The 27,260-nt window shown below is 32.9% G+C and overlaps 3 protein-coding genes across 4 annotated transcripts; 2 read left to right on the top strand and 1 right to left on the bottom strand.

The window, feature by feature from the left end:
- Positions 1-47: 47 nt before the first annotated feature.
- LOC146945089 (uncharacterized) lies at positions 48-2,439 on the top strand. 2 transcript variants are annotated; one of them, XM_085743456.1, is made up of 4 exons: positions 48-267; positions 370-516; positions 622-1,065; positions 1,676-2,439. In XM_085743456.1, exons 3-4 carry the CDS (start codon positions 1,029-1,031, stop codon positions 2,317-2,319), a joined length of 681 nt encoding a protein of 226 aa, XP_085599582.1. In that variant the 5' UTR covers positions 48-267; positions 370-516; positions 622-1,028; the 3' UTR covers positions 2,320-2,439. The 2 variants fall into 2 exon arrangements, with proteins under 2 accessions (XP_085599582.1, XP_085599583.1); XM_085743457.1 differs by having other exon boundaries at positions 73-213.
- A 4,048-nt stretch (positions 2,440-6,487) lies between these two features.
- Positions 6,488-16,396, top strand: LOC146945088 (NADH dehydrogenase ubiquinone complex I, assembly factor-like protein (DUF185)). Its single transcript, XM_085743453.1, has 14 exons — positions 6,488-6,702; positions 6,792-6,832; positions 6,926-7,037; positions 8,442-8,524; positions 10,592-10,657; positions 11,376-11,476; positions 12,065-12,183; positions 12,868-12,908; positions 13,841-13,929; positions 14,113-14,290; positions 14,384-14,500; positions 15,102-15,146; positions 15,463-15,591; positions 15,958-16,396. Exons 1-14 carry the CDS (start codon positions 6,642-6,644, stop codon positions 16,090-16,092), a joined length of 1,317 nt encoding a protein of 438 aa, XP_085599579.1. The 5' UTR covers positions 6,488-6,641; the 3' UTR covers positions 16,093-16,396.
- Positions 16,397-18,076: 1,680 nt separating this feature from the next.
- On the bottom strand, positions 18,077-21,339 carry LOC146945087 (wall-associated receptor kinase-like 8). The gene is made up of 3 exons (XM_085743455.1): positions 20,248-21,339; positions 19,738-19,791; positions 18,077-19,412 (listed from the first exon to the last, which is right to left on the bottom strand). The coding sequence occupies exons 1-3, from the start codon at positions 21,143-21,145 to the stop codon at positions 18,211-18,213; spliced, it is 2,154 nt and encodes a 717-aa protein (XP_085599581.1). The 5' UTR covers positions 21,146-21,339; the 3' UTR covers positions 18,077-18,210.
- Positions 21,340-27,260: the final 5,921 nt, after the last annotated feature.

The following is a 27,260-nucleotide window of genomic DNA, read 5'->3' as shown; positions in this document are numbered from 1 at the left end:
TTAGGATCTCTCTATTTCATCTCTTCCATTTGTTTCATTACTATAGCCTTTTAAGTGTTTGGAGGTGTATTAAAAAAATCTAGACTCATTTAATGTCATACACTTGCATTTATATGTCTAAAACTATCACAATGGAGCAGATGGAGAAAATGGAGAGCCTAGCAAGAGATTAGGATCACACTCAATCTTGTGTTTTCTTCTTTAATCAAACGGGTTGGTTCTCTACTTTTTTTCTATTTCCTCCATTCATCTTATCTTGCCTTACAGGTACGTTGCCATATCTTAAAGATGGCATCCATATCTGATATATTTTTCTTATAAAAATATTTGATTTATTTGTTTGTTTGCCTTGTATATACACCTGCTCAGCCAGCCATGTCGTCCCAATCTGGCCAGCCTTCGCAACAGCCAGCCATCACCGACGAAGATGTCCTTAGTCGTACGCTCAAGGTCTGTGGTTTGCAGTACAGGATGGACAAGAGCTTTCTATGCAATATCTTCTATTTTAATGGAATGGTATAACCCCCCTCCCTCCATGACCCTTATTTTGTGTCATTATTTGCATTACAAATTTTACAAATAAACTTTTCTATAGATTGATTATTGGTGTCATTAATGTAGCTGACATCTGTGAAAGTGATTAAGTATGACGACACTGGTCCACTCGAAGGTGGTGATGGTTTTATGGAGTTTAAAACCCATGATTTTGCTAAGAGAGTGTTTAAAATGTACAACGGAACCTATATGCCGGATGGTGTCAATAAAATCATCTTGGAGTGACCAACTTTCATACCTGAAGACAATCTTGGAAAATATGTCATTTCTGTTGGTAATTTGTCTAAGGATGTTAATGATTTCGTTCTTGAGAAGACTTTTAGGTGTTTTTACGACTCGGTGAAAGAGGCTAAAGTTGAAATCGACGAGATCACTGGAGTTTCTAAGGGTTATGGTTTTGTGAAATTTAATGACAAGTTTGAACAGATGAGAGCCCTCAATGAGATGGAAGGGTTATATGTTCAGAAAGACCCATGCAGATTGGACCAATCACCGAGGAAAACTCAAAAGGTTTGTCTCCTTCGATAGTTTTTATATATGTATTGTTCTTTTGTTGTGCATGTTGAATGTTGCTGATGATTTAGCTATGTACATTTCAGTTAATTAAGATAATCAATTTCAGGTTTTACGTATGTGTGTATAGGTTTTGATAAAGAGAATGGATGTTAAACAATGAATACTTTGAATTATTTATAAGACACCATTGTTTTCACATTGTGATTCAGAAATCAAATTGTGCAAAGAAAATTTCCTGCAATATATCACACAAATAATGCAATAGTGCTTGATGTAATAATTTTTTAAGCTGATTAACTAATCAACTCAACCAAATATCTCCCAATAAAATGTTAGACTTGCCCAAAAACTAGTATTGCTTTAATACGTGTTTTGCTAACAAGCGACTTGTTAAGCATTCAAAAGAGGAAAAAATTCATAAGTGTTAAGTAGAAAAAGCTGTTTTTTAATGTGTACTAAATGTGTTGAATACATTATTTTAAGATAAAATTTTCTCATTAAACTTCTTAGCAAGTGGAAGTGTTCCCTTAACTGCATTTGTTAACATTTATGTTATTATATGATTTGTATAACCAACCTCGTTCTAATTCTTCTCACCAAGCAGTTTCCCAAAACGAAAAGAAAAGTAAAATGGTGGGAACTATCCTCGACCGTCAACTTCACGTCGACCATAACATTTCCATTGTAAACCTGTACGGCACCAATATCATTGTCACAGTTACTTCTGCCGCCACCTCTTCTGTCGTCGAAAACTGGATTGAAACAGCATTCCGTCTCCGTAGAGATGTCTACCGCAAGTCTACATTCATCATCGGCTTTGCCATCGATCCCCAGGTAAACACATTGCAGTTCTCCCTTGGTGATAGCTGCCTCATTTTCCAGCTCGCTCGCGCAGATACCATACCACAAAGTCTCCGTGATTTCATGAAGGATCGTATGATTGGGTTCCCAGGTTTCAATAACAAAACTTATTTTCAAGATCTGAGGTCGTCAAAGCACGCGTTGGAGATGTACATAAGTCCTGCTGATCTCACACGCTGGGATAGACGATACAGGTATGACACGGTGGATGAGTTGGTTAAAAATTGTCTTGGATTCAGGGTGAAGCTGGAAGACGAGGTTATGATGAGTGATTGGGGCGTCGAAAATCTCAGTGATGAACAAGTTGTATATGCTTGCGTTAAAACTCACTGCGCTTTTCATATAGGAAGACAATTCCATGTTTGGGAATGGTGGTGCATGTATTAAATATAATTAGGGTTAGTTTTACTAATTTTCTGCATATTTTTACATTCTCAATGATGATTTGACATTAATGTTGGTAAATAATTTCCTATCGGTTAACTTGTTTTTTCCTTTGGATCGTGATCCTGTGCTTATTGCTTCTAAAAATATTCCATGTGACAAATGAAAAATCTGATTTCCATTTATCAATTGCATACTACTTGTAACAGAATTTGTTAATGCGTAACTAACTCTATCAAATTTGGGGAATAAACTGATAAATAAATTTTTATCTAACCGTTTCCCTCGAGCAAAAACTTGTTTATACCATGTTTAGCTTTAATGCAACATTGGATGGTCACTGTTTCAGACCTTAGTGTTGAAATAAAATGAGTTTATACAATGCTTCTAAATTTTGATGATAACAAAATATTGAAGAATAATTAGATATTTTAATATATGTTTAATTGTGTAGGACTCTAGATTAAAATTTATTAAGTTTGATGATGAAGTATTTTTGCATCAAACAAGATAAGTATTTGTGTATCGTCTCCACAGGGAATAGTGCGTTATCAAGGACATTTCAACATCAATTATCATTCCAAGTATTAAGAGTACTTGTTTGTTTGAATTGTAATTAGCTAAACTAAATTGCAAAAGTAAAAGTTTGAGATTAATAAGGATTGAAACTTGTTAGGAGTATAGTTCCTTAACCAAGCGTCACACGTAACCTACCGATCCATACGAATTCTAGCTTTATAAACAACATTATCACAATCAATTCTAAACTATCCTTCGTGTCCAAAGCGATATAATTAACTTTAAGGTATCGTTTAAACATTCGTGTCCAAATCCCTTAAACGATAACAAAGTCGATCGGATAACTTAATCGACCGTGTCCAGCTTGATTAAGTATCCGAAAGCATTAAACTCTTGATTATGGTGATTATCAAAGATTAACAAACTTGTCAAGAATGATATGACCTAAGATAGATTGCTACTCTAACTCTAGATTCAAGAGTTTGTGTCCAAAGCATCTTGAATCTCATTGAAAGCATTAACACAAGAATAACAACAATATTGAATATAAATTGCTAGAACCATATATTGTAAGATCAAAAGATTACATGTTTAGAAAGGATCAAGTACCTCTCATCCCAACAAAGAGTATTTAGCTACACATCATCATGGAAGCCGTGCAAGGATGGATTGAAAAGGAAGGAACCATTACACCTTGTGATGTCTCAACAAGGGAAGAAAGATCCAACTTCCAAAATCACTCTCACTCTATGAAGAACTACCCTATTTCTCTCTATAAAATATCTTACAATGAAGAACTAAGAAAAGCTATGAAAAACTAACTAACTCTAAGAAATGAGAGCAAATGAGCTTTTATACAAACCTGCAGAAGTTGCATTTCGCCTGGCAGAATATTGCTCGCCATGGCGAGCTCAGTTTTCTTCACCAATGAAATTCTGCCACGTCACCAAAAATAAAGCAAACCGCCTTTCTTCGCCTTTTGCTTCGCCAGTTCTTCGCCTGGCAAAATTTCTCGCCATGGCCATCTCAGTGGCGAAGTGGCCTGGTGCTCTCTGGAAGTCCTCACCATTTGGCTCGCCTTTGGCTCGCCATGGCGAGATGGCCTTTGCCCAAATTTGTTGTTTTTGGCTCTTGCTTGATGTTTGGACACTCATTTCCTGCACAAATGGGTAGAGTAAGATGCCTAAAGCGTAATAGGTCAAAATTCACTTTTCTCTCGGCTTTTCCCTGGATAACTTGTGAAACAAGTAACAAATGTGCCATAAATAAACATTAAAAGTACTACTTCTTGGCACTTATCATTTGAACGTATATAAGAGCATTTGAAACACAATAGAAACTAAAGACTTTGTAGAAGATCTGAGGAAAGTCAACCAAAAGTCAACTATGTGATCATAAGTGGAGAATTCATGTAGAAGCTAATAAAGGCCAGACTCTGGATCATCAGGATTTGAGTCTCCAAGACTCTAAGTCTATCCAAACTCTGATGACCCAGAAGCCACATCAGCTTTGTCCTCTTTTGAGAAGGGTCACTTTCAGCATTTGACTAAGTACAATTTGTCTTCTTCTAAATCACATGCTAAGTCAAATTCAAAGACAAAAGGAACGAAACAAATAATTCCAATTGTAGCAATGGTTTTCAAATGTCTTTTCAAACGACATTAATCATATCAGACAATATTCCAACGTCTTAATTTGAAAGCTTCTCAAAGACTCTTAATGCGCAGGCACCTCTCCAACATCTCTCAATTCCTTCCCTATATAAGGAGCTGAAGAGTTGAAGATATAAACAAGACTCTACAGTTTTTACAAGTGCTCATACTCTGCCAAATTCAAAAGCACAAAAACACTTTTGAATTCCTTATCAAGTTTATATCTTAGAAATTCTATAATTCTTAAGAGTCTTACTTTGTTTTGTAATTTCTTACACATCTGATTGTATATCAAGTGTAAAACCAAACAATCATTTATTTGATTAAGTTAGATTGTGCGAAGTTGCTTTCAGTTGTGATTGAGCATTAGAAGTCTCTTTCTTGTACGCTTGAACATTTGAAAGTCTTTTGCATGTGTGCTTGAACATTTGTAATCTTTAGTGATTATAGTGAAAATCATTTGGAAGTGCAAGAGGACTGGACTACTCTTGGTTTGTGGTCCACAGTGCACCGACAATTTATGTGGTCCATACAAAATCGTTATAAATTGGTGTGTTTGGTTTAGTTACACTATACATCACATAACCATGAACATTTATCTAGTAGATATGAAGACTAAGCTAGTTGTAGGGTATGTGCTGGTGTTACATTGTCTAGCTTGAAGGATCGACTGAACCAAATTAATGGTCGACTCAACCATAAATACACGAGTATGGTGGAGGTGTAAAGTATCTTCGTCCGTCGATCGACTCAGATGTACACGTTCGATCCACCCAAATGAAGCTCCAAAACGACGACGTGAGAATCGTGTTCTATATATCTGGTCAATATAGTTCGAAGGGACTGATTGAGTTAGACGTTTCCTTGGTGAGATCTTTTTATGATATTTGGGAAAGTTTGATTTGGCCTATGACATACAAAGATATTAGAGTGTGCAAGGATAGACGCAATGAAGAATTTAGTTTGGTTGATCCACAATCTTGTTTGTGTTTAATTATGTTGTTTCAATCACCATTGTTGTTGTTTTACATTGTTGTATTATTTTGTTGAAATTATGTTGTTGAATTGTTGTGCATAAGAGAATACAAATCCACTAAGGAAAGAAAATATGACAATAATCTATTTTCACCCCTGGAAAATTGCACAACATGAATGAAAAATATTGAAGATGTTGCCATTGGGACAAATTAAGAAAAAAAAAGATTTTTTTTTACATTGAAATCATATTTTGTCAGATTTGGCAACTGTCTGTAATCTTAGAAGACAAAAAAAAGATTGAACTCAAACATATATATATACACACACACTCCCTCCGTTTTTAATTATAAACAAATTTTGAGTTTTAGGTTCATTCAATTAATGATGTATGTGGTTTATATTATATACCACATACATCATTAATTAAATGAACTTAAAAGTTAAAATTTACTTATAATTAAAAATGAAGGGAGTATATATATTAGGGGAGAAATGATATTAGGGTCATGCTAGTTGTGTCTTTGGGGCTCTAGATAAGAATTTTTTTTTTTTTTACATTGAAAACATATTTTATTTTACACTGTTTTAGAGTTAGATTGCACACTTTTCAAGATATTAACACCATGTTTGTTTCATTAGTTAGTGTCCTAAGAGTGTTTGCTAATCTCAGATTTCACAAAGAAATTGTAATCAACATTTCGACTGTATGCTAAATATAAGAGAAATGATATTTGAACATCCATTTTTCAACAACTTTTGTGACAACTCTCTCTCTCATACTTTCATTGTACTTTTATTCTCTCTCTTCCTTTTTCTCTCTCTATTATTTTTGTCCAATAGAAAGAGAGGAAAAAGATTGTCACCAAAAGTTGTTGGAAATTGGTTGTTAAAATATCATTCCTCTAAATATAATCTAACTAAGAATTGTTCTAATCAAATGAGCTCATAGTTTATGCATATGAATTAAATTAAATTAAATTAAACTAAATCGTATAAATTTTAGTTTAATGATTTTCATAGTTAGTTTTAGTTAGGAATGAGTCAAAAGAATGAAGGTAAAGTTAACAGAAGAATCTAAACAAAACCCAGTAACAGTTAGAAAACAGTGAAGACAGCAGGAAGGGTTTAAGAAAGCATAAACACCACTCTTCCCCCTCCAATTCCCACTATTCAACCATGTTGCTCACTCGCTGCACCAATCTCAGAATTCTTCCTCTCATTTCTATCTCCTCCAAAGGTTCTCTCTCTCTCTCTCTCTCTCTCTCTCTCTCTCTCATTTTTCTCTTTCATTTTCCGATTTCATTAACCTAACTTCATTATTTTCAGCTTTGTATTCTACTCACATTATCGGCGATAAACCCGTTCTGGTAACTCTTAACTGAATCCATTCTCTCTTTATTCGTAAATCTTTCGAATCAAATCGATTATTCAATTTCTTCGTTTAATTTGTTGCTAATCAGGTTCGTGATTTCATTCATTCTGCACTTTACCATCCATTACACGGTTACTTCTCCCAAAAATCTCGCTCTGTTGGTGTTCTTCCTAATACTATCAAATTTAATCAACTTCAAGGTTAGTTAATCACCTTACTCATTTTTGTTTTTGTTAATTAATCAATTATTTAAATTAATTCGTAATGTAACTATAATTATGTTGATTAATCTTGTTTATGAAGTTTAGATTTTGAATGCCGTGTCTTAAGTGTTGTTAACTCAAAGCTGGAGTAACATGCTGATATTTTAGATTTATGTTGTTTGGATAATCAACTTAAATAAGCACTTATGGCTTAAGAATTTAGGGCCTGTTTGGATTGGCTTATTTGCTCTTATCTACTGGCATAAGGTTTGTGAGACTGTTTGGGATAACATTTGAAAACGGCTTATGACATTTTTCATAAGCTTTTTTTAATTAAGTTCTTCAAGATAGGTTATGAAAACAGCTTATAACATATAGTCAATTTTAACTTTATTTTATCATTTGTTATAGAAATAGCTTATGTAAGCTTATGCATAAGTGCTTATCATGATAAGTGTTTGTGCTGTAAGCTGAAAATAAGTTGTTTATCCAAACAGGTCCTTATTATATAAGTCGTTATATATAGTTAGTTTTACAGCAAAAGATAAAATAAAGTTAAATTGTTTTCATATAAGTTATAAGCTTTTTTCATTTCTTAACCTGGAGAGGTTATAAAAATAAGCTGAAAAGAACTTATGGATATAGCATAAGCTTTTTCTATAAGCTCTCACAAATGCTTATGTAAGTAGATGAGGTCAAATAAGGCTATGCAAGTAGGCTCACAAATTAGCTCATGGAATTATGAAGCATTAGCGATTATGTAGTAGCTTGCCATTGATTTCAAGGTTCAAACCTATGTGAACCAAATTGGCTTAAGGCTCTAATACTTCCCCAAATTTTGCTGGAAGAATGTGAGATTGTAGTACGGTACTACGGTCACGGTTTCATTGATTTAGACAGGAAGGGTCTGGTGAGCTTGTTTTGAGAAATAAAGGAGCAACTAGAAAGTAATGGAGGTAACAGTTGAAAAGTAGCAAGAAAGTTTGGCTTACATTACATGATATGATTTTTTTGCTTTATGATCTTGTTCTGGTGGAGCTGTTGCCATTATAGCCAGAAAATATTGACATCCTCTTGTTTCCTTGTGATTTCTAGAAGTGAATGGAGCCAGTGTTGTTTATTATACCAATACTCTATTAGGAATGAATGACATTTGGTTTGGTTATTTTGGCTGTTGGTTATAAGTCATTAGTTTGAGAAATTGACTTTTCAGTGTTTTTCTTTTGGATGATTTCTGTTTGGACATATTTTTCATTTTCTGGATGAACATTTTAGAATTTCCAACCAAATTTCTCTTGTCGCCTATTGAAGACATTGGAAAACATTACTATGAATATTGATTACTGTAATTTTCCATTGGTATGTTGGAACTTCTAATGTTGTAGTGGTGAAAAATTTCAGGCCGAAAAGCTTATATGAAATATTTGGATAATATTTACAAGCAGAGTGACATATCATGGTTTACTCCAGTGGAGATTTTTAAGGTAAACATTCCACATGAGATATTTTTCTACCCAACTTGTATAGTAATATGATTCAAAATGTGGTTATGATAGTTGTCAGTATGGGAGGGAGAAAATTGTTAAAAATCGTTAATTTAGTCAAGAATTTATAGTTTTGATGAACTTTCAACCTTTAATAGTTAGTAGGTCAATTGCATCTTGGGGTCCTGTAGGTTTAATGTTTGTACCAGATCAGTCCTTTTAGTTTTTTTAGTTTCAAATTGGTCCTTTACGTCAATAAAAGTATGCACCTAGTCCTTTAAGTCATAAAAAATGTGCACCGTTACCCTCTTTCAATCAAACTCATTTAAAAAATGTTTATGTGGACGTTTATTGCTATGTTGGTAGGTCCAAAACTTAAAGCTAGGGTTCGTAGGTGTATTATTATTCAGTCTTGGTTTCAAACAAAATTGATCGATTATTTGATTTATAATTTTGTTGATGAAATATTTATCTGTTAAAGTTAGGATTGAATTGGGAAACAATAAAAAGTAAGTAATCATGTTTGGGTATCATAAACACTTTTTGGACCTTCCACCCCAATGTTAAATGGTTATGTAAGCACTTTTTAAGGAAGTTGGATGAAAAAGGAACTAATTTGTTACCAAAAAAATAATAAAGGATTAAGTTGTTCACTTTTACTGACATAAAGGACCAATTTGAAACTAAAAGAACTAAAAGGACTAATTTGGTACAAGCGTTAAGCTTAAAGGACTAATTTGGTAAAGTTCAACCTTTCTGTCAAGGGGTTGCAAGCAATATAAAATTATAAATTTGTTTGAGGGATCAATTGGTTCTATTTCAGGGCTGTGAGAAATACCTACAAATTTGGGGTTATACAGTGTTTAGGTCGAGGGAAAGTTGAAAAAACAATAAATAACCGTTGTTGAAACCAAAATGTTCTAACACCTTAGTGTCCTTATCGTACCATCATCTCTATGGACTGATAACGCTATTTTTTTTCTTCATTTGGTTTATGCTACAACAGTTGTCTGCAATGTAGTCAAGGTCAAGTTTTAAATAGGACTGGTAGGCTGGTGAAAGATCGTAGACACGAGGGTCGTAACTCGTAACACGATTCGTATATAGGATCAGTAGGCTGTTGATAGAGTTGAAGGTTGAAAGTTGTAACAGAGGAACCATGGCAAAAACAGAGAAAACCAGCCCAGCTCGTTTTTTTATACTGTCATGAGCAAAAATAGAGGAAACAGAGAAAACAGAAGAAAAACAGAGCAAAAACAATCCTATGCGAAATCGACACGTATGGTCATACAATCCTACGACCCGGCACTTGACCCTGACTACATTGGTTGTCTGTATGATGATATTTATATTAACTGCAGACAGAATGGTACCTAATTCCAATCAAATTTCTGTTAATAAATTTAACACAGGCTTTATCTTGTTTCTCATTGGTATTTTTTCGTGAACTTGAGTTTGTTGCTTGCAATGTTTTTTAAAAAGAAATTTGTTTTGAACATTGAGTTAGCTGTTATTAAAAGAGTATTAACTGCTGGCTAGGAAGGTTAGGTGGCACTGGAATGGTACACACATTAGAACAAAAAATACTGGATCCCCATTATTGATATAAAGCATAGCCATGGCTTGTGAAATCATTGTATTGCACTTCATTCTGTTTATTGAAACTGTAAAATTTTCATCGATTAAAACAGAAATTGTAAAGTATTTTCATTTTATTTTGATTTAAATAATCTGCGGGCAGGATAGTATACCTTGGGATGCTAAACTTTATCCTCTTTTTGGGGTGGAATTGATCATTGTGTAAGTGCACAATCAAATCAAGCACATATCAGGCATGAGCTTTGGTATGCAATTTTTCTGGACCCCATATATGTTTTTATTTTTTTTTTATTTTTTTATTTTTTTTATATGTATTAAAATCTAATGAAATGAATATTTGCTTGAAACTGTCGTGGAATCTTATACTTAATATTTTTTGTATTTCTAATTTCTTGAACATATAAGTTGATGCATTGCTTTAGCTCTTTCATGCTCTGATTTTTTATTTTTATTTTTTGCTTTTGGCAGCCTTGGTATGCCCATGCCATTGCTGAAGCCATCATGCGCACTGCAAATTTCTCTGTTCCTCTAAAAGTAAGCTTACTGCAATTTATGCATGAGATCTTTGTTTCAGTCTAGATCTGGCCTTTTTACCCATCTACATTTCTTTGTCAAATGTTAAGATCAGGAGACTGCTGTACTTGTTGATGCACGTTCATATTGTTTTGAGTTTTTAAATGTAATTTTTTGTTATTTTAAATTTTTGATACAAATATTATTTTATTTTTCAGTTCATTTTTTTTTTATACAAACTAACCACTGTAACTGCAGAAATGTCATTGCTTAAAACCTGCCTAAACACCATGGACAATATATCCTGCATACAATTCGAGTCTCACAAATCAAATCATTGAATAGGAAAAATAGTTCAGAGTTAAGACAAATTTCGAAACTCTTTAAAGATGTATTTTGCCTGGTAGTTGGTCCTTAATATACATGTCTACTCTTAACAGCCTTACCATTAATAATAGCCCAAGAGAACAATATCTCTCATGGTCAAGCAGCTAGACTGTGTGCCCTGCATTATGTTTTTATTTTGCACTTAACCACTTATTATAATGTTTCAGTTCTATATAAATACGTCTCACACCTGCTTTCTATTTGTTGTAATTTGTTTATATTTTATTTTAGTAAGCTTCATTTTCTTTTTGATAAAAGTTGAGCAAGCATTATAGGTCTATGTTGCTTAAACAGTGTGTTACTTTTTATTACTTGTATCAGTAGTTGATACTATCCTCTAATTTGCAATCAGATTTATGAAATTGGTGGTGGATCAGGAACATGTGCCAAGGGTATAATGGATTACATAATGTTGAATGCTCCTCCAAAAGTTTATAACAGTATGACTTACACGTACGTACCTAGATGTTCAATATAATATATATTTTTTAATAAAGCCAAATTATAGTGTTAGTGCCACTCTTTTTTTTAACTTTTTTGTTAAGACAGTGGGCTGTGCTTAAATTTACTGTACTTTTATTATCTGTGTAATTCATCTCCCTGTTTTGCATGACTATCCTATTCGTAACTTAGGGGCAATTCTTTCATTTCCTAGTTTCACTTCCATTGACATTTTTGACATGAAATATGAACGATGAAGTGAAAAACTAGCAGGCTGTTTGCCTTCTGGTTTTATTTGATTGGTTCTATTTTATTGTCAGCTAATGTGAACAAGAGGGTTTGGACCTTCGTTTTTATATGTAGTAATAATTATACAAATGGTGTTTGTTAATTTGTAGATCTTAATTTCATACCGATCTTTCTTCTTATATGTATAATGGATTAAAAATTTGGTTTTATATCTTCTTATTCATGTTTGTAATAGTCGTTCAGTCTTATGAATATCTTACTGGTTGCTGTTAATGAGTTGAATTGGAGTAGATTTACTGGTTGTGTATGATATGATTAAAATCCCAGTTAATATTCTGTTTCTAAATACAGCTCAGTTGAGATTAGCCCTTCACTTGCTGAGGTGCAAAAAGAAACAGTTGGCGAAGTGCGCAGCCATATTCCGAAGTTCAGGGTAGAATGTCGTGATGCTGCTGACCGGAGTGGATGGGGTAGGATGCTATTAAATTTTTCCCCTATTGAGTTACAATTTTTTTATTGTGGCTTCTAAAAGTGGTAAAGAATCTGATGATTGAATTACCCTGTAGTAGGGCCTGGTAACATAGGTTATGAACAAAAAAGTGTTACAAGCAAGGGGTTATTATGGAAGGAACTAATTTTTTTAAGTATAATATGCAATCTCTCCAAAGTCCTAACCATAAAATCTTCCTTCTAGATAAACCTTTTGGGAAGTAAAAGCCCCGTCTAAAGTCTAGTTTTTCATTTGGGTAATTGTACTTGAATGAATTAGTAATCTGAATAAGTAATGCTTAAATTGGAATCATTTAGTGCTTGTTTGTTTTTCATTTTAAATATTGTTAAATATGTATACAAGTGTCTAGACTTCTGATTTTACTTTGGGCAACATTGATCTGGGGGGAGGGACGAACTGAGGAAGAGAGAGTGGTTGATGGTGCGTGTTTGGAAACTAAACAAGCTCAACATTTGGTTGTTCTCACCAAATGCCTGTTATAGCTTGATAATATCAGAATGATCTGTGGGATATATTCTTTATTTTCCTTTAGATGTTCAATTTCTACAGCCGTGAAACTCTATTTTTGATGATGTGTCGGGACTTCTATGTGGGATAGAAGTTTATGAAATAATGCTAATATCATTTGTTCTCTCCTTTACAGGGGATGTGGAGCAACAACCATGTTGGGTAATAATGCTCGAGGTATGTTCTAATTGACTTGATTTTATTCCTCCTGCTCGAATATTTTCCTAATAAAAGAAAAGGTTACTTGTTTTTTTAATGTATTTTCTAAGAAAACATAACTCCCTTGGTGGTTCTAAGAAAACAAAACTCCCTTGATGGTCGATCTAGTTTTGTGATCTCACCCATGAAAAACATAAATGATAGTGGAATAGTAGATTGGGGTGCATGTTCCTCTGTGAAGAAAGCAGCTGCAATGATAAAAGCTCACTCCTTGTTTTTCATATCCCATAATTCTTCAAACCATTTCGTTGACATGCTATATCAATATTATCACTAGTTAGCTTTTTACCATAGAAGCGGAAGAAGAACTGCTTTGAGAGTGATGATGTCGTAGGGAAAAGGACCGGGTCTTTCTAGGAAATAGTAAAAATAAGTAATTGGTGATTGATGGAACAGGAAACATAAGAACATGTATTATGTTACAGAACAATAGATAAAAAGAAAAAGAAAACATACCTCGATTAACTTATCTTACCAGCATATCAGCAGTGTGAGATGTTATAATGAGACAGTTGGCCACAAGCATTCGGGTGCATCTTGGAGCTGCTAAGATGATGTCACACTTGTATGATTATGACCACTATAGGAAACCCTGCACACCCAGTTTGTTCTCCAAAGGCAAACAGGTGCCATTTGACATCTATTGGCCCTAAACACTTGTGCTGGAAGTTTCCTTTTAGAAGCTAATCCCCGACATATTTTCCATCTGCCATTGTCACTATAATTGCATCATTAAAATTTGAAACAATTATGTGGGCTCTGCTAATGACCCAAATTGTGAATGTTTGGAGACACAAACTATCTTTCTCCATTTTCTGATTTAAATGTTATATTGTACTGTAACTACTATTGTTTTGATATTTTGCATCTCCTTATATTATTTTGTGCAGGTACTTGATAATCTTCCGCATGATGTTGTCTATTCAGAGAGTCAAATCTCCCCATGGATGGAAGTCTGGGTTGAGAAACAGCATGACCGGTAGGTTTGTGTGGATGAAGATTATACTGTTGCTACATACACCTAACCACATTCTAGGGATTTGATAGTTAATGGCACTGAAAAAAGATGTTTTAATAAATGTTTTCTGTTGAGTGATTATCAAATTAAAGCAGTTTTATGGCTTCTTTTATTGACATGTCAACCACTTTCTACTTTTAATAGAGAAACACTCGGTGAGTTATACAAGCCATTGCAAGATTCACTTGTTACACGTTGTGTTGAGATCATGGACTTGGATAAAACCAAAACAACACAAAGCAGTGCAGCATCAATACTTAAAAGTATTTGGTCTAAAGTTTACCCAAAACCACGTAGATGTTGGCTGCCAACTGGTTGCTTGGTAAGAGTCTCTTGAATTATCCATAAGCCTGATAAACAAATTGATTTTTACATGAGGTGTTAGCTGCCAACCGTATGTTCATTTTTTCTCCAGAAATTACTTGATGTTCTCCATGAGGTGCTACCAAAGATGTCTTTGATTGCTTCTGATTTCAGCTACCTACCAGATGTGAAGATACCTGGTGAACGAGCCCCATTGGTTTCAACTAAAGTATATTCTTGTTATATTTTTCCTAAATAGTACAGTTGTTTGCCTTCTCATTTCATACACAATACATATCATGCAATAGTTCTTAGAATGGAGTCTTTATCCATTTGCTTTGTGTATTAACCAATCATTTCTACACTGCACAAGTAATATGATTATGAAATAATGTTCAATAGCTCTGAGGAACTGCCACGTTGCTGACCTTGCCATCTTTCTTATATGCATAGTTCATGCAACGTTTATTTCTTAAAAGCACCTGTATCAATTTTACCTTTTTTATTGATAAGCTTTTGCTATATTATCCTATTGGATTGTTACTAGAATTAGATTGCAAATGACTCAATTCTCAAAAACCTTTTTGTTTCTTGACTGTGGTACTTATTGGATAAACAGAATATTTTTGTTGTAAACTTAATATACACGTTCATAACTGAGCTCCTACTTATTCCATCTCATGGATGTTATTGATATTGTGAGGATGTATATACCAATATGATAATTTTCTACCATCTTCAGAAGTCACTACTTAATGTTTTCCCTTAACAAATCAAATAGAAGCTTCTATTGATAGTCTTAATTAATAGTTTTTCCTTATGCATTGCAGAAAGATGGGAGCAGCACAGATTACCAAGATTATATGCAGGCTAAGGTTTTGTTTAGCACTGATTTATTTCCTTTTCAATCTACACTCCTCATTATTATTGTCCCTTACCTTGTGTCTATCTGGCCGACATCGTATGACTAGCGGATGTTGTAGCTTGAACCAAGCTTACTTAAATTTGAATACTTTTTTGTTACATCCACTTGCACCAAGAAACTATCGAGGCTCAATTGTTCTAGTTACTTGATAGGAGTACTAAACTAATAATGCCTACCATATTATAAAAGTGATAATCCTATCGTATAAAATAATTTCTTTCTGAACTTCAATACATACATGCCAATGCTTTTTCTTTTTGCTGCAGGGTGATGCTGATATCTTTTTTCCTACAGACTTCTGGCTTTTGGAACGGATTGATCATTATTGTTCTGGGTGGCTAAAACTTCAAGACGATCAATCATCGAAAAAAGGAAAGAAAAGGAGAACAATTACGGTTAGTGCTATTGTCTTATCCTTTATAACATTATTATCACATCTTTGGACACAAGACCTCAAGCAAAGGACAGACAAAAGTTGCAGTGCTTGGGTCTCTAAACAAATCCTTTTTTGATGTGTATTCTATTTTCCACCTAATTATTTAATGGTTTTCAATGGCAAATCTTCTAAAGAAAAACAGATAACATAATAGTACTAGTCTTTTATAAAAAATGAAATGTTAACAAAACTTTAAATATTTCAATGTGGCTTAGTATGCTAGTGTTTTAGTTGGAAATCCCTGACTTGTGTTTTGGAGTATTTTTCTCTTATGAAACATTGCGTGATATATTTTTATTGTTTTTTTCTTTCATATTTGATGTAGCTGGAAACATCAGCTTTCATGGAAGAGTTTGGTTTGCCCACAAAAACGATAACCAAAGATGGATACAACCCACTCTTGGACGACTTCAAGAATACCAAATTTTATCTCAGTGTCCCCACTCACAATACTAAGTAGATGATCAATAGATTCAACCCAAGTAGCATTGACAAGGTTCACAAGTTTTTTTTTTTTTTTTTTTATATTTAAGAATCGCAGGCTTGTTGTCAAGATTAGATTGTTGAGTTACGAGAATGTAAGCATTTCATGATTTGAGCATAAATTAGATTTCCAGGCATAACAACATGTAGTTATCTACTGGCAATTTTCCCTTTGACAATTGACCCCCCTTTCTTAATCCCAATAAATTGTATAATTTATTTGAAAGATAGAACATTGTGAAAATAAACACAAGTGAATATCATTATCTCGATTCCTTGTATAGGGTCCTATTTGTCAGTAATGTACATTGCTAGTTTTAATCTGAACTAAACTAGGCTCCCTGAATGTTTTAATCTTACCCTCAAAATCGGTTCAAAGTTTTGGAGATGATAATGGTACCAATGTTCAGATTAAATTCTTAGAAAGTTTGTATTTTAAATTAAAATAAATTCTTGAAAACATGTCCAAATAAAATGTCACAATAATTAAACAATGTATTATTAGTCTAACATTATCAAGAAACTAATATAGAGAGGACATCATTTTCATAAAGTTTTAGTATATACTAATCACGTTACAAAAATAATACAGGCTATAGAAGAGTATGTCTTAGCCTTTGTATAGTTGGTTATATTCAGTATGTCCATTGTTTTGTGTGGACAATGTAGAAGGTTGGAAAGTGAAAGGACCTCTAGGAGAGAAGAGATTTAACAAACATATCAACACATCCCAAATTATTAATCTTAATTAGATTTTGCTGAAAAAAAGGCTATTGAAAAGTGGATAACAGAAAGAAAGAAAGAAAAAAAAAAAAAAAAAGCCAGAACAAGTGTTCCTGTGCTTATTAAAGACATCCAATATAATTCACAACCCATCTTCCTATTTGATCTTCAATGCCTAAGCAAACTCTTGTTTATAAGACATGATACAATAATCAATATACAAAAGAAACCAATTAAACAAACTCATTTTCTAATGAAAGATTATGAAAAAATTTCTGAGCTTGAGGAGTGTCTTTGGCTGCTGAAACATGGCAATGAATTTGACGTAGAAAACCTATCGCAGGATTGGTCCTCTTCATTGCTGACAATTGGCAATGAATAATATGTAGAATGCACATGCAAGAGTTGGTGCTCTTCATTTCCACCAAGTTCAGTTCCCCTGATCCGTTCCAATTCTAATGTTGCTTCTTTAATAGTAGGGTGTTTTCTTCCATGTGGATCTAAGCATCTATATGCAAGATTCTCCACTACAATGAATAGATTATGAAGATGTAATTTCCATTGGTGATTATAGAGTTTTGAATTTTGTTTTTGAAGGGTATAGAGTTTGGAGCAGTTAAGATTGAAGATGATATGAACAAATATTTAGTGTGGAATGGATAGACCGACTATAATAACAATTGCGGTGCTACTTGATCTAATGGTAAAAAATTACTTTTTCAAGGTGGAAAAGTTTATCAATTTCCCATGCTAAATGCCAACATAAAACTACTTAGTAGTAAAGTTTGTCTTACTATATAAAAGACTGGAGCTTTAGCCCAAAAAGTTTTACGATGTCTAACAAACATTGTCATGCAATTGGAAGACTGATCATATCCATGAGAGGATATCTCCGCGTCCCATGCCTTCCATCTTATTTAGGTTGGTTTCATGAGAATTGATGAAAACTCTTCATTATTTGTTCGACATGCCACAATTAAAACAATAGTAGTTCTTGTTTAGGTTGATGATCTTGTTATAGTTAGGATCGAATAATAATCACGTTTTATCTAAACCCTAGAGAACATTGCAGTCTCGTTTTCCATCAAAGATCCCGTTCACTTAAAAACTAATTTCCAAGAATTGAAATGACAATTTCTAGTATAGGCCTATTTCTTAACCAACATAAGTACATTCTTGAAACATAACACATTATTAAATAGGTGTAAGAATAAGCACAAGTTAAAGATTAACTTGTAAGAAAATTCAGTGTAATTCATTATCAATAACCAACCATTGCCCCATATGATATTCAAAGCCTAAGCAAACTTTTGTTTATATTACATCATACATGTTACAAAAATTAATTCAACAAAAAAATTATACAAACCAACTATTTTAATTCAATAATATGCATAACCTCCGAGTCTGTGGAGTATGTTTGACTGTCAACGATTTGCAATGAATTTGACGTAGAAAACTCATCCCAAGGTTGGTGCTCTTCAATTTCAGGAAGCTCAATTTCCTCATGGTTTTGTTGTGCACCAAGTTTCCTGTTCAATCCCCTGATCCCTTCCAATTCTAATGTAACTTCTTTCATAGTTGGTCGTTTTCTTCCGTTCAACTCTAAGCATCTATACGCAAGATTTGCAACTGCAATGATATGTTCTTTCTCCCCTTCTTTTGTGACCCTTTTGTCAATAATGTCAAACAACATATTCTCCTCTATACACTCAATAAAATAGGAAGCTAAACTTTGGTATTCCCCAGATCCTATAGAGGATACTGGCTTCTTACCGGTTAAAAGTTCAGCAAGAACTACTCCAAAGCTGTACACGTCACTTTTCTCAGTAAATTGACTAGTATGAAAGTACTCAGGGTCTAAGTAACCAAAAGTACCTTGAACTACTGTGGTAAGGTGAGTAGCTTCAATTGAAATTATTCTTGATGTTCCAAAATCTGCTAATTTTGCCCTATACTTTTCATCAAGTAGTATATTTGTAGACTTGATATCTCTATGATAAATCGGTTGAGATGCAATTGAGTGCAAGTAAAATAATGCTCCAGCAATTTCAGTAGCAATTCTTAAACGCATGTCCCATGTCATTGGTATTTCCACGTTTTGGTCATGCAAATACTGAAAAAGGTTGCCGTTAGGAATGAATTCATAAACAAGCAATGGAATTTCTGTCTCTAAACAACATCCTAATATCTTGACCACATTTCTGTTGTTGATTTGTGAAAGAATAACAAACTCGTTAATAAACTCTTCGACCTTTCCTTCAACCTTAAACTTTTTCACTGCAACAATTTTACCATCTACTAGCATGCCTTTGTAAACTGTACCTTGACCTCCTTTTCCAAGAACTCTATTCTTATTGAAGTTATCAGTGGCTTTCTTTAGATCCTTTAAGGTGAACATAGTAGTTCTGTCAACATTTACTTCTCCCGAAGACATTCTTTGTTTTAACAACAAACCACCATTTCTTTTGAAGAATTTTTCTTTTCGGTTCTTTATCATTTTTTTCTTCATATCTTTGTGCAATAACCAAAGACCAATGAGGACACCTATGGATCCGAGACTTGATGAAACTCCTACACATTTGTCACAATAAATTAGGAGATTAAGAGAGCTGTTAATTGCAAAACTCGTACTAAATACGGAGTAGAGGAGAACTGTGGGAGGAGAACCGTGTGTTTAAACCCGTGCGAGTCATGAGTTGTTAATGTCTTTTATCAAATAGAAAGAGTATGTATTGTTTAGACATATTTTCTGTTTTGCACTCAATTTTAGCTAATAAAGTATCAAATAGATTGAAATTCATGACCAAGCTCTAGCTTAGTATCAGTCAAGTTCGATTAAAGCAAATAAAATTGTCATTCTTCATTTTTTTTTTTTTTTTTTTAAATTTGTACATACCTACAATAGCCGACTTCTTCGACTGGTTGTTCTTATCAAAGAATCCTGGAATTTCTGAAACAAAAGAACTGAGTTAGCTTATAGTTTAAAACTCATGTATATCCACAAATAAAATCGAATTATAAGTTGTGATAAATAATTGAATTAAAATGGAGCATGGGTGATCATGTAGAATTAAATGAAAGTCATAAAATATGTTACGAATTAATAAACTTTATAAATTATGCAGGGAAGCATGAACATAATTTTTTTTCACATATGCTAAATCGTAATTTAAAACTATATTTTGAGAAATTATATTATGTTATCATGTTGAAATATGATTGAAATTATGGGATATTGCATATTTTATGCAGGGGCCGGGGTTCGAACCCCGGACACCCCACTTCTCCACAATTAAATTGTGTGAGCTCTAGCCACTAGGCTACTTGACAAAAAAAAAAATATTAAAGTTATTAAAAAAAAGTAGATGAACTAAATCAAGTAAATAATCTAGGTATATTGAAAAACCTGTACAGCCTCCAACAATGTAGGGATTGCCGGTGTAACCGGAGGAGCAATGACATTTCCGACCAGTTGTTCTGTTATTTAAGGATGTAAGTTTGGAATCATAACAATTTGAATCTGAAGGAAGTTGAAACGTCGAATTAACCAACATATCATCCAAAATTTCCCACTCAAGCATTGCTGGTGCATACTCCATATTCTCTAACTCATTAAATTTCTCAACTTGATAAGAACTCAAATATGACCCATCAAAAGATACCCAACGATCACTTAAAATCAAAGCATAGCTACACTCACTAATATTCTCTTCCCTTAAACCTTGTAAAGTCGCATTATATTCTGAAAGATGCATAGGCAATGAAGTTTCACAACAAGATCTTCCATTACAACCATCGCTACCCAAATTGAAGTTGCTGTCATCGCAAATTGATACACAACCACCAACGGTTGTTCCATTTGATTGTAGAAAAGCAAGATTGTTACATCCAACGGCTAGAAATTTGTTTTCATTCTGGGAATATATGAAAGGACTCTCTCTAAGGTTTATAGTAACAATTTTATTGTTATTATACTTTCGACAGTTTGAATGATAAATTGGATTCATAATCTCAACCATGCCTGAGTACTCGTCAAAATAATTTACCTCAAGATTTAAAGACTTCAAATATGGTTTTAGATTTTGAGAATTGTTGTCTAATTTGCACTCTATTTCGAACCATTTGTCTGCATAACAACGAGGTTCTTTCATTCCAAATGGGAAAGGGATTGATATTGTTCCACATGTTGAATTACAACCTTGTTGTGCTATGATGCCATCTTCTTGCTGTGCTGATGTCAATGGAGGAAATATGGGGAATATTAGAGCTAAGATGATATGAAATATTGTAAATTGCAGAATCATTGTTTAGAGCTAATTAAGTTTAATTGTGGATATGTTTGGAGGAAAAGTTTAATTTTTTTTTTTTTTTGAAGAAGAGGGAGTTTAATTGTGGAACTTAGAAGCAGCTTATTTATGATTTGTGTTAACCATGCTAATACCATTGTTTGAGAAATTTCTGAGTAATTTCGTCAATAAGGAAAATAAAATTTGTTGTTGAATTTTCTTTAGTTTTTCTTTATAAAAAAATAAGAACGAAGAAACTTTTTTTTTTGTTTGAAGGAACGAAGATAATATTGTTGAATTGTCACTTAATAAAAAAAATATATTGTTGAATTGTCACTTAAAAACAAAATAAAGAGTTGAAAAAAATTCCATTAAGTTGCTTATACTTATCTCGTCAAATAAAATGTTTCTTATACTTTTTTTTTTTTGAGAGCATGTTTCTTATACTTATTTAGTCAAAAAAAAAAACGTCAAAAAGAGTTGCTTATACATAGGTATGGCAACGAATCTGAATGGGGACATATTTTACATTCTCCGTCTCCATCCTCCATTCGACTTACTCATTACCATACTCCATCCATATGTAACGAGGATGTGAAATTAAATCACATCCTTGTATGTGATGGGTTCAGGTTTTCCTGCCTCATCACTACATTGAATCATTTTTTTAATAAAAGAAAAAATGTTTTTCTCCGCCTCCAAAGCAATGTTATAATGCACTATCCATAAATATGCTCACTTTAAGATTTCATTGACCGAATTATTTGAACGATCCTTTAACTATCAATTGTAGTTTTTATAATATGACAAATATATATCAATGGTAATAAAGTTATGTTTTAGTTTGAGAAGGGTTTGAGAAGGGTTTGAATACGATCCTTTAACTTATATTTTTGTTACTGTACTCGTATTTTAAAATCGGAGAAGACCGAAAACCATACCCAAACTCAATAAATGCGGAAAAAACTCGTCAAATCAAAGTGAGTTTAAACGATAACCGCTGATATGAATTTTGTTGTCATGCTTGTTTATACATGCAATATTTTGTGTACGGAAATTCCCCGATTTATCCTTAAATTCCAATTGTTCCCAATTTCAAGCTTAGTTCAACCTTTTATCCTCCTATTATATTAAATTTATAAAAAATAATCTTATTTTTCCTAAAAAAAATAATCTTATTTTTCAAAATTGAGATATTTTTTCTCTCAATTTTTACATCTACTGTTGTTTTGGTCGTAACCTATATTTTATGTCCCACAAATAATAATTAAAAGCGCAAAAAGAAAAAGTAAATTTTGCTACCAAAAGTAATATATTTTCTCTTCAGATTCAACATTTGAACAATAGATCACCATTTTCGAGTAAAAAAATCACGACCGATTCTAGTTACACCCCATAAACTTTCAGTTACACCCACTTTAGACAAAAATACCCTTAATGGTTATTCTTGCTTTTTGATTTTCCTGTAAATGGTAGAGGTATACGTCAATTAAATCCACGTACTTACGGAAATAGACGTGAACTAACTTCACGTGTGTATCACTTAGTTTTTATCATACACGCATGTTTTTTCAATTCACGTACACCTTCAACCCTTGCGTGAAATTGGTAATTCACCTGTACGTGTAACCTACACAATTTTGGCATGGATTCTTTTCACATCATATGCCTGTCAGGCCTCCATCAAAAGGAAGAAGACCAATTGAATATGTAACTGGTGTTATTCCTAGATTACAATTGGCTTGAACCAATGATAACATAAGTAGAGTTTGTTGCCAATTCAATTCAATTGACTCATGTTCTCCAAAAGAAATTCAATTCATGCATATTTATTCACTCTATTCCCAAATACAAGTGAACTCGGTTCACGTACACTCAACTAAATTGAGTTCATGTCATATCTGGAAATTGTGATTTTACAGACGTCGTTATGTCAATTGTGTTTTCAAACGATCCAAAAAGACGCAAAAAAAAAAAAAAACAATGAAAATGACAAATAGAATTCATAGAAACACGGTGATTTAACTATGCAATATTGTATTGGTAGAAGACCTTATGGTTTAATCTTGAATTGTTTATCAAAATCAGTAACTTTCAATGGATGTTTAATGGATATTTGTGAGAGGTGAAAAGTTGCAGAGAGAAGAAAAATTACTTTTGAATTTATTTTTACGAACAAGGACTTTCTCGGTATTATTATCAAATTTTAATAGATTTTGGGTGTAACTAGATTTTTTTGGGGTGTGGCTAGAAAAAGTCAAAAATCACTCATCTTGAGGTTGAAAATTCAGGCTGAGACTATTTTTTTTTTTTTTTGGTCAAGGCTGAGACTAAGAGACTAAAATTTTAATAACTTAATTTGTGGGATCGAAAATTTCATTTTATTAAAAGAGAATTAATTTTTTGAATCAAATGTAAAAGGACAATAAAAATGTAATTAAGTTTAGTTTTGAACTTTCTATTTTCCCAAATTTATGCTCTTTTGGATCAATTATGTAACACATCTTCGAGTAGCAGTGGATGAGCAACTCCAATAATGGATATTATGTTATTCAGAGAGTCTCAAAACTAGAAGATAGACTCTTCCAACACTGTGTTATATTAAGAAAAAAAAAAAATCTTTCAGTTTTCTTTTATCGATTTTTTTTCCACCATGTGTTTGGACTTATTCAACAATTGCCTTATCAAATTTGCCTTCGTCGTGATACTAGAATAATATATCGTGATTATCATGGTGGACCAAACAATACATCATATTTCTAATAAGAGAAATTATATTTTGACAACCACTTTTTGACAACTTTTGGACAACTTTCTTTCTCATACTCACATGATGTTGTTATCTTCTCTCTTCATTTTTCTCTCTCCATTGTTTTTGACCAATAAGAAGTGAGAAAAACAAGGTTGTCAACAAAGTTGTCATCAAATGGATGTCAAAATATCATTACTCTTATAATAATAATTTCTGACCCGTGACTTGTGCTATAGGACTGAATCACTTCGGTATAAGATTAGGAAATATCTGCCCAAAAAGGATTAAGAAATTTCTTCCGTATAGATAAATTTCAATGCGAAGAATCTTATCTTATAAATTTAAAGAATCATATAATTTTAAATACTCATAAAAAGTTCATATTTTCAATAAATGTAAAATCATAAAAACATAAAAAAAAAAAAAAAAAAGTCAAGATTTTGTCAATCAAACTGTGTGGTTGATAGGATATCTAGAATAAGGAATATAAATGTGGTGACTCACCTAGTTCTAGAAGTTGCTAAGCAATGCTATTGTGTAGCCGTTGTAGTTATCTTACTATTTGTATGCACAAGTCTATATAAGCATTGTATGTCTCATGAATTAGAATCAATGAAAAAGATAATGAATTTCCTTTCTTTTATCTCTAGTTTTCTCTCTTAATTTCTGGAGTGTGATCCCTACTCGAATTGGGTCGTATCAGTGGTTTATCGATCCTACATTGAGTATAATTGGTACTTGTTTTATGTTGTACGAATAGTGTTGGTTTTGTTGGTGAAAACTAAATGTTTGTCCTTCTTCTGAAAATGTTGAGGGGAATTAGTCACTTTAGTCCCTGAATCGGAAGGGATTCGTCACTTTAGTCCCTGAATGCAGATAAATTGCAAAATAGTCCCTGAATGTAGACTTTGTTAGTCAATTTAGTCTCTGAATGCAAACTTCGTTAGTCAATTTAGTCCCTGAATGTAGACTCCGTTAGTCACTTTAGTCCCTGAAATTGACCATGCAGGGACTGTTTTGCAATTTCTCTTCATTCAGGGACTAAAGTGACGAATCCTCTCCCATTCAGGGACTAAAGTGACTAATTCCCCAAATGTTGATGGATAGTGTTGTGGGTTTCAATAATGTATTTATTAGGATATGGCATTATATGAGTCGGTAGCAACTAGTTATAAAGAAACTTTTTTTTGTTAAATAGTCTAGTGGTTAGAAATCACCTTTTTCAAGTGAATAAGTGGGGTGTCCGGGGTTCGAACCCCGGCCCCTGCATATAATAATGCATATCATCCCTGCCAACTGAACTATGAGAATAACTTTTTTCTTACCAAGTAGTTTAGGGCTAGAATTATCTTTTAAAGTAAATAAGTGTTAGTGTGCAAGTTCAAACCCCGACTTGTATATATTATACATCCCTTACCAATTGAGCTAAGTTAACTAGTACATATGAAAATCTTTTTTTGAGTGAGGTTGAATGGGAGACTTTAATAGATAAATTTTACAATATGTTAGTGCATATCCCTTTTTCTCTTCAAGAAAATCAATAATATAAATTAATTACTCCACGGAAAATATAAAAATTATCATTCATACATTCATGGTTAATATAAAAAATCTAAATCAAGCCAAAAATGTAACAAAAATAAAAAGTTAATGAATTCACTAATTCATAAATTATTATAAACATGGGTAACATAATGTCAACTTTTCTTTTATTTTTAAACTATGACCTAATTCGATCCTTTTTTGGCGGGTTAGATATGGCTGACCAACTAGTTTTGGCTGAATCAAAACTTCAAATCAAGCCGTCCAAAAAGACGAGTTAAACAAGCTTTTTGCATGGATTGTCATTTGTGTGGAATTGGATGAATATCGAGCTTTTATAAGGGTATACCTTTTATATGATGCAATCTGTTTTGAATGAAGTATTAGGAGGGCTGGTGTGTTTTGCATGATTTTGATGGCCACAGCTTTGCTGCTTACTGCAATCTCTTGGTATCTCTTCGTGTCTTTCTTTTGTGCTGTGGTGATTTTGGTGTAGTTTTTGTTTGTCCTCTATAGGGAACTATTTTTGGGTGTTTTCTTTCTTGGGGTGGTGCTCTATAGCTTCAATTAATTAGAGTACTATTATTTGTGATCTTTTAGTGTATTTTTACCCTCTCAATCCCCTCTTAGAAGGTGGGGGAGAATGTGTTCTTTTTATTTCGGAGCTAGTTGCTTTCAATAAAAAAAATTACTTATTGAAAGAAAAAAATATGTGTCCAAATCTTTTGTCCATTCAAATATTTTCTCAACAAATGCCTCAGACAAGGCATGTGAATCGGCGCATTTGTTACTTTGACGAATTTGTAAGAGTCTGACTAATCAAGGAAGCTAAAGACAAATATACAGTCTTTTTTTTTTTTATGATAAATATTAGTTTTTTTTTTGAGGAAGCTAAAATGAAATATATTATCAACACAAAATGCCTTTCCTAGCACAAGGTGTGCAAAGGAAAAACACAAAAATCTGTACAATATTTACAAACCGGGAAAAGAAAAAACAACATAAAACAACGAAAGAAAATAACAACTAAGTGTAGCCCAACATAGCAAGGGGACTAAGCCACCAACCATGGTAATTGAAAGAGAATTGAAAAAATTTCTCCTTCAACCACGACAAGGAAAGAGACTTTATTTTGCCACTATTCGCATAATTGAGCATTCTTTGACCTTGAAAATTCTGTTATTTCTTTCTTTCCATATTTCCCAACAGTAGCAAACCAAATGGCGTTATTAGTACCCTCCGGTCCTTATTATAAGAAAATGTTGATTTCAAGGTCCTTATTATCAACCAAATGACTTTATGATAAATATTAGTACCGTCCGGTCCTTATTATAAGAAAATGTTGATTTTTTAGGTTCATAGAATAATTAATGTATCTTATTGTAAATATCGACCAGATACATCACTTACACAATGAACCAAAAAAGTCGATTGTTTCTTATAATAAGTACCGGAGGGAGTAGTTTGTTAGTATTTTATTTTATTTTATTGATCTCTGTCAAGTTAGTATGTTAATAATTATTATGATAATATTTGTTTTAGAACTTGATTCTTGAACCTTTAACTCCTCAACTTTTTTAATCTTTTATCTCAAATCAGTTAAGTTATACAATCACTGTACGAAGAGGTTGAGTATTAGACATGACTAATAAATCAATACCAACTGTGAAATTCGTTTGAATCCTTCATCATAAGTTATAACTCGAAGCAAAGGAATTAGTAGCGGTACCACATAAATGAGATAATCTCAATAACCAATCTCTATTCCTATCAAACCTCCATAACCTGTAATTGAGTTTGATAAGTTGTCATTAATATTTGACTTTGATAACATATTTT

Source organism: Medicago sativa, chromosome 2, assembly GCF_051527215.1.
Source record: "Medicago sativa cultivar Bolivia chromosome 2, Bolivia_mono, whole genome shotgun sequence".
In the NCBI taxonomy this organism is placed as follows: Eukaryota; Viridiplantae; Streptophyta; class Magnoliopsida; order Fabales; family Fabaceae; genus Medicago; species Medicago sativa.
The sequence above is the reverse complement of the archived record's forward strand: the minus strand, read 5'-3'. Positions and strand labels throughout refer to the sequence as shown.